The 8644-nt window shown below is 36.2% G+C and overlaps 1 protein-coding gene across 1 annotated transcript; it reads right to left on the minus strand.

The window, feature by feature from the left end:
* Nucleotides 1-3682: 3682 nt before the first annotated feature.
* lbx1a (ladybird homeobox 1a) lies at nt 3683-6148 on the minus strand. Its single transcript, XM_058386377.1, has 2 exons — nt 5406-6148; nt 3683-4757 (listed from the first exon to the last, which is right to left on the minus strand). Exons 1-2 carry the CDS (start codon nt 5728-5730, stop codon nt 4273-4275), a joined length of 810 nt encoding a protein of 269 aa, XP_058242360.1. The 5' UTR covers nt 5731-6148; the 3' UTR covers nt 3683-4272.
* Between the last annotated feature and the right edge of the window lie 2496 nt (nt 6149-8644).

Consider the following 8644-nt stretch of genomic DNA (forward strand, 5'->3'; position numbering starts at 1 on the left):
CTCTCTCACTCTCTCTCTCTCTCACACACACACACACACACCTACACACACAGTTTGTTTTCCTATCTCTCTTACTATACTAAACCTGAATATAATCTTAATCTCAGTATCCAAAATGTAACATTTTCGATTTTTAAAAAATAAAAGTTGTTGTAATCCATGCAAATGTTCCCACAAGGTCCAAACTATCAGATATCAACTATCAGAGTGGGGTTCATTTGATCCACACCATGAAATAAAAACCTGCACACACACACACACACACACACAGACACACACACACACACACCTTGTGTGTTGAATAAGCCTCTTTCTCCTTTAAATCTTGGACATTTTGACAGGTCGCATTAAGATCTGCCTGCTCAGCATGAACACATCATAAAACTGGACAGGCAATTTCTGTTTTCACCAAATAGCCAGGCTAACTCGTTCTGCATCTTTGATTTTAATACACTAGACAAGCAGCTTAGCAGCAAGGGAGGGAAAAATATCTGGCTTAGGTATATTTTTCGAGTTATGCCTCTCAATTCCCCCAGATCCATTTTTCCGTTTGAGTTATCAACTAGAATTTGATTAATATGCAAATTCGAGGTGAGGAGCCTCGTATAATTCTTCCAGTGAAGAGTAATTAATCAACAGTTAAAGAAAATTAATACATATATCAATTTTGTCAGGGACACGCTTAGTTCAATCGTCCGTAAAATTGAAGTTTGAAGTATTAAGGGCTTCTACAGGAGCGCATAACTAAAACTTTCAAATGCGACCTATTTAGTGATCAATCAAGCTTTCCCCTTAGGTTAATCTAGTTAATATTTCACCTCAAATCATACACTACTGTGACATGTAGTCTCGAAAGGAGTCCATGAAAAGTTTTTTAAAGCGTTAACGACTTGAAATTTTCGGTTGCACGCGTTATGATCGTGCGGTAAAACGGAAAGAAGGTGTAGTTTGGTTTCATTTGCAGCTTGAGATGCACAGAGAAATATTCTTCACTTTATTCTATCTATCTATCTATCTATCTATCTATCTATCTATCTATCTATCTATCTATCATGCAGAACTATTTGTCATGTCATTTTAAAATAATAATAATTTTAAAAATATATATAAGAATATTATTAAGAAGTGCCCATCTTCCAGTCTGTACAATTAGGCAGCCATGGAGAGGGAAGCTGTGTGTGCAAACCCCATTGTTTCAGCAGGGACTCATGCATCAAACTTCAATTTTCCGGACGATTGAATTAGTGATTTTTTTTCTCTCTTTCTTGAGCTGAAATACACTTAAGACTTGAGGATTAATTACCACGTTCTGCTCTTTCGAATTGTAGTATTACTTATCTTTGCCACGTTTAACAACACCTCATAAAATAAGGAACTGTGCTCCAGTAACTCGCCTGGCCCTGACATATCAGCAAACTTTGTATAGGCTATTCTCTTCTATTACTCTATAGGTAAAGCTATAACAACCTCAGAGTAAGGTAGCAACGGAGATGGGCTGAACTTCATTTTAGGAAAGACGTCAGACATTGATGCCATGCGACATCTCCCTCTACTGATAAGACAGTAACAAGTTAAACTTTCATTTGCGATGCCTATGCGATCATAGGTCATTTACCAGGAAAAAAAACCCAAAAAACAAAAATCAGTCAAGCCAACAAAATCTTATTGTCCACGCATAAAGTCATGTTACTTTTAAGGACTTCTTTTTTACGCAGAATAAAAATTGTTCCAGGGACAGAAGGCATACAGGAAGTGACGTTGGTGCCCGCCTTGTCTTAAATCTTAGATTGTGCCCATGTTGATTTCATGACACATTAAAACTCGAGTCATTATACTTTTTGTTGTTCTCTAAATAAATCATTTCAGTAACCCGCCATGTATCAAATGAAGTATGAATGAAGTTTTCTATGACTGAGATCTCCATCAGATGCCTTCTGCGAAATTCTGCTGCTCATCCTCATCCTCACTGCAGCTTCCTTATAGTCCAAAGCACACTTCTGAAAAAGCTCAAAAAACATCTATATAAAAAAAAACTAGTTGTAAAAAGATAACCAATATGTAGATTCCAATTCAAATAATATAAACTATATAGATATACTATATAGAAAACACAAAATCAGATAATAATAATAATAATAATAATAATAATAATAATAATAATAATAACAATAATAATAATAATAATAATAATAATAATAATAATAATAATAATAATAATAATAATAATAATAATAAATCAGTATACTACTATATCAGCAGCAGCTTAGCTTTGGTATTATCATTATTATTATTTAATATATCATCTGAGTTTATGTTCTATATAGTATATCTATTATTATCTACCTATTATCTATTATTATTATTATTGTTGTTGTTGTTGTTGTTGTTGTTGTTGTTGTTGTTTGAACTAGTAGTAGCAGCCTAGTTTTGTATTAATATTTTTTTTCTTTTTTGGGACGTGGTTGCATTCATATCGAATTAAATATCTTTAATCATAATTTATATCATATCAAGGGACCACACAATTAATGCTGTACTAAATATCTATTTATGGAGCGTTAAGTGCGTTAAATTATACAGTACGAAATTAAGGCATAAAAAAAATATTTTACTAATGCTTAGTAATAAAAATAGGCCACAACATGAAGCGTTTTAAACTGGTTCCCGAAAAGCCTCTCAATACAAACACATAAAGGCAGAAGGCCACCTCTTAACAATCCAAGTCATTTTCATTGTGATTCATAGACTGGTTTAAAACAGTCGAGTAAGAAAAGAAGGGGAAAAAAAGAAAGAAAAGGGAGCACATTAATGGGCCCAGATGCCCTCGCACGGGACTATGTATGCATTAATGCCTTTGTGAAAATTGAGCGAAACACTTTGAAGGGAGGGCTAACTCAATCCATCAAATTGTCTGAAATTGTGAAGAAAATTCAAAAACCATATGGCCTCCAAACGCTTGTGTCCTTTTCTGGGCGACGGGACACGCTTGTCTCGGCATTGAGAGCCGCGGGAGGCTGGAGATGCTCCATTGTAGGCTGTCACATGAGGGAAGGCTGCTCATTTGTCCCCGAGTTTCACGCTCCGCGCTAAAAATGACAGCGCCGTCGCTTTTCGGCAAACACTGCGTCCCAACCGCCGAGAAACTGGCCCAAAACCCGGCGTTTTCAGGCGCCATTTATGCACACATTCACCCATCCAGATTTCTGCTTCTCACATAAATCTATTGAAGGTAGCTCATTGAAAACAGGAGTCGAATGGGCAAAGGTTACGCCTGTTTGAAAATGAAAAGAGAAAAAAAGAGGCGAGACAGAAAGGGCAGAGGTTAGTTAATGTTTGTAATAGTCCACTTTTGTAGAAAAAAAAAACAAAACAAAACAAAAAAAAACCCCGAATTGTCTGCTTTTGCAGCACGCGCAGCTGATGTAAATAAAATAAAGCCTATTGACCGGCTCAGGGTTTTTAATTAAATATCTCTAAAGCGTGTGATAATTTATTATTATTTTTTTTAAAGTCTGCTTTAAAATAGTAAAATAAAACTAAGCACTAATACGAGAATGTTTGAAAAAAGCATTTATTTCCTTTAAATACATTACACTTTTTACACTGGGTTTAAATGGTGTCTTGGTTTAAAAGGCACTTACAGGCATACAAACCATAAGAAATATATTCAAAATGTGACCGTCTAAATTGAAGCAGAATTATCCTGTGTTTTTGTTCCCCCCACACGGAGTACTGGTCGTTAGTATGAAATGTTTTATAACAAAATTTGATATATCAAACGGTGAAGATGTTGCAGTCCTATATACGCATTATATGGACACGTGTGAATGTTGTAGCCTTTGAACGGTTCGGAGATATTCATATCAGATTTGCAGTCATTTTTAACAAAAATAAAAATTGTAACATAAAATATAACATGCATTATACATTTCTCAAAACACGGTAAGTTCTCTATATGGCCTAAACGGGCAATTATATTTTGTGTGTGTGTGTGTGTGTGTGTGTGTGTGTGAGAGAGAGAGAGAGAGAGAGAGAGAGATTATGTCAAGGTACTTATTGCTTTCCTTCAGCTAACAGTTTGTTTGAAATAAATAAGCTACATGATTGCGATGTTTAGATAACTGTCATTGCATAAATAAATCTGGGAAAACTGTCCATGCTTTTGAGTTTTCATTTGTATCATGAGTCTTTTAAATACATTTGGTGCATTAATGGCACTTTAAACTCTAGCGTTTTAAGGAAAAGTTGTTCGTAAACGCTAGATTCTGAGCATCAGTCATCAACGTCAATTTCCTCCTCTTCGTCCTCGGAGCTGTCTTTGCTGGTCGTGTGGTCTGTGAGCGGTGATGGTGGAGAAGCAGGCCGCTGGCTTGCGCTGTCCCGCTCTCTCCCGCACAGCCCCGCAGATTCGCTCATCGGAGGTGTGGCCGTGCCGTTTGCGCACTTTTCCAGGTCCGCTAATTTGGCCATCTTTTCGAAGGACACTGAGCCCAGAGCTTTGGCCGACTCTACGTCCGCTTTCATCTCCTCCAGGTCGCGTTTGAGCTTGGCTCGTCGGTTCTGGAACCAGGTGATGACCTGCGCGTTGGTTAAGCCCAGCTGCTGCGCGATCTGATCCCGGTCCGCGGGAGATAAATACTTCTGGTAAAGAAACCGCTTCTCCAGCTCGTATATCTGATGATTGGTGAAGGCTGTCCTCGACTTTCTTCGCTTTTTGGGAGTATTCCTCTGGCCAAATAGCGTCATGCCGTCTCTACCTAAATAAAACAAACCAGCCAACACACTCAGAATGTGATATTAATGTAAAAAATTACATCACCACCAGAAGTAGCCTCAGCAGTAACAACAGCAGCAGCAACAACAACAACAACAAGGACAACAACAAAAACAACAATAATAATAGCATCGTATAACAATAATAATAATAATAATAATAATAATAATAATAATAACCTTGTATAAAAAATAAAATAAACAATAATAATAATAATAACAACAATAATAATAATCGTGTTTATATTTTAATGTTTCACAGCTTTAAGGCTGCCCCACTGTAACATTAATTCTAAATCTTAATTATGTAAAGGAATTTGGTATTAATAGCGTTAAATTCACTACACCTAGGATTGATTTGGTCAAATTTACAAAATAGGCTTTTTAATGGTTACACGCTGTATATTACGCATTTAAAATATACAACGTGTTAAACGTTTTACTATATATTCATATACTGTGCTTACATACTAAAACTGTAAAGAACGTAATAAAAATACGTTTATCAAAATGTATAAACAATAATTAGTACAATATTGCAATAGTACAATATTTGAAAGTATTTTTAAGTTTTGTTTTGACAAATTATTTCAGAATTTTTTTTATCATAATAAGCAGGTTTATGTATTTACCTTCAGCGGCCTGCAGAACACTGACTTCGAGCCCTTTGAAGGTTTTGCTGGCCAGCTCTTCCAGTGCGCACAGAGGAGAGGTGTGTGTGAGCAGAGCCCGGCTGCCTAACGGGTGAGCCGACGACGGGAGCTTCTCACCGGCCGAAAGGAGATGCGCCGTGCCGCAGAGCGAATAACTTCGTTTCACGGAGGGTTTGTTTAATATGTCCTCAATGCTGAAGGGCGTGAGAGGCTTGTTGGAGTTTGCAGGAGGAGGCAGATGGTCCAGCGGACTGCGCCTTCTCTCCTCAACCGAGGCGCCTTTTCCGTCTTCTTTGGAGGTCATTTTTTTCCGTGGTTTCAGTTTGTGCCGAAAAATATTAATGATTAAAATATGTGAAAATTACAGTCTTATTTACAACCGTTATACTCGTATTATTTTGCTGGAACGAGAAAAAAAAAAAAAAAAACGAATTTAAAGACGCGATCCGAATATATTTGCAGTTACATGCCCGCCAACATGGTGTAATGGGTTTTGCCGCAGGGTTGGAGAACTTGGAGTCCTTTAAAGTGGCGCTTCTCCTGGCCACAGCTCCTGTGGAAAGGGATCAAGCTCGACGAGCTCAACAATCCGAGAGCCACTGAAGCCTCAGCACGAATAGCCAGCCTCAAAAGAAGCTGGAATTGACTATACTAACAAGTTATTGTTGATAGCGAGACAATCAATTATATCCAGTGGCACTTTCTCTCTCCCTCTCCCTCCCTGTCTCTTGCTCTTTGACTATGTTGCAGTCCAGTGCGAGCTTTAGTGAAGAAGGAGCCCCGTTAATTAGAGGGCATGGCCGGGAGGAGGAGCTCAAACCCGATTAGAATACTTAATACTCCCACCATTTCTTCCGTATTAATGATTTGTCGATAGGAATATTCGTTTTGGTTGAGCATATTTAACAGTCGATAACTCTAAAAATTTCGTTGTGGCCTGTGATTTACACAAAAGCAGTTAAACCTTACATTCGACAGAATGTATTTACTTCAAATGTGCACAATATTGGTATGTATATATTTCTCATACAGTGCATAATATTAATTACTAATTATTATTATTACTATTAATAATAATAATAATAATAATAATAATAATAATAATAATAATAATAATAATAATAATAATAATAATAATAATTATTATAAAGCTGTATTTTATCAGCCATATTATTATTATTATTATTATTATTATTATTATTATTATTATTATCATTATTATTATTATTATCATTATTATTATTATTATTATTATCCATCTAAAATAGGTAGATATGAAGCAAAGCAGTATATAACAGTTGATAAGCGAGAGAGAGAGAGAGAGAGAGAGAGAGAGAGAGATCGTCCCTCTCAGCTGCTCCAAATCTTCGGTGCCATAACTCAAGCGCAAAGGGCCAGCACACATCAGCAGTAAGATATTTCATCTCTAAAAATCACCCGCTGCTCTTGCTCCCATATTTTTGGCGTTGGGGGATTTTTTTCCTTTTTTGCAGGGGATTTGCGCAGCATGTGAGAAGGATAACGCTAAAGTTTTTTTATGCATGGAATTACAAATCAGGTCTTTCCTGTTTGCGATTTATTCGGGTCTAATTTGGTGTCTATTTGGACAAAACGATAACAAGCCATTTTCACTAAGCGTGTCATAATTTGGTTGTTGGTCAATTTAAGTGTATTATTGGGTTTTCATTCATAGGATATGAAGTTATTTAGATCTATAAAAGATGTTTTGACTGACCTACCCACTGTTTATTTGCGATTTAGGAGTGTCAGGCCTGGCCTATGTTTACCAGGCAGAGAGCTGTGGAGGATGAGCAGCAGCTCTGCAGTGATAGATGGAGATTTGTAAGTAGCTGTAGTATTCTGAGATAGTGGCTTGTGTTTGTGCATTTAATGAGCATTTATTTTTTATGACAATTACTAGTTCATTTATTCACATCGCCTTCCAAAAAAGCTTAAATGCATTTTGATTACTATTAATTCTAATCTTTTTTTTTCTTTTTTCCATTAAAACTAAACTTAACCAGAATAACCAATCAAATTAAAATGGGCTTAAATTGCCCTTTAAATAAATTAAACGACGTAAACAATCACGTTGAGAATAAGCTGAAAGTGCAGATTTGAGAAATGCACGACTACTCCGAGTGAAATGCCTGCGCGTGCAGCGTTGCCTAGGATACAGGGTACGTAGTGTGCGTAACGTGTGACGCACTTAAATTTTACGCGAAGAGAAACCGGAAGACGAAAACGAAGCAATTTCAAAATTGCTTCGTGGGAAAAAAATAACCTGCAGTTTCCGATACAACCGCAGTCCAAATATAACTCACTTAAGAAATCAGACATCGAGTGCAAACATTGTGTGTAGACTATATTATCTACAAGCTAAAATGTCTTCGTTTTAAAAATCCCTCAGAGAAGAATGACTGATTGAATGTTCGGTTAATTAATTTCAATGGAATATTAATTAGTCCTATGTTAAATATACTAAGAAGAATTAGCGGCCATTTTGAAAGTCTGATTATCTTATGCGGGGTCTGGAAATAAAGGTGGATGGAAATACCCAAAGCATCTGATTCAGGGAAATTTGTCATTTTGTTATAGCCTTGTGGAAGGCTGGCTGGACAGGTTTATTATTTCATTTATTCATTGCTTCCGAGCGTGAGAGATCCGATTTCACAGGCTATGTCGGATCTGTTCACCAAGTTTGGCTTTTGCTTTTTTCCTTTTCCTTCTAGAGACAGTAAATCATCTATCCACACATCTGCTGTGATGGAGGTCTCCATCGGATACTCTCTGAATCGAGAAGCACCACGATTTTCACGTTCACCCTCATTTAATCTTTATTCAGCAGTGAGGGTGGTCAAAACAAGAAAAGCTTAGAATATTTCAGAACAACAACAACGACGATAATAATAATAATATTACATAATATTAATATTAATAATAATAATAATAATACACATTATTATTATTATTATTATTATTATTATTATTATTACTATTATTATTATTATTATTATTATTATTATCGTTGTTATTGTTGTTGTTATTCCTCCCCATTAAGTTTTACATTAAATTGGCTTATTGGCTTAAGATTATTCAGTAATTGCTACTGCTACTATTGCTACCCGTTACAACACGTAGTGGCGCTCATAAGGGAAATTAAAAAGTTTCCTAAGTTGAATTTGGCCATGGATTTTTATTCAGCCATCAAAATGAAC

This window comes from Hemibagrus wyckioides, linkage group LG03, assembly GCF_019097595.1.
Source record: "Hemibagrus wyckioides isolate EC202008001 linkage group LG03, SWU_Hwy_1.0, whole genome shotgun sequence".
In the NCBI taxonomy this organism is placed as follows: Eukaryota; Metazoa; Chordata; class Actinopteri; order Siluriformes; family Bagridae; genus Hemibagrus; species Hemibagrus wyckioides.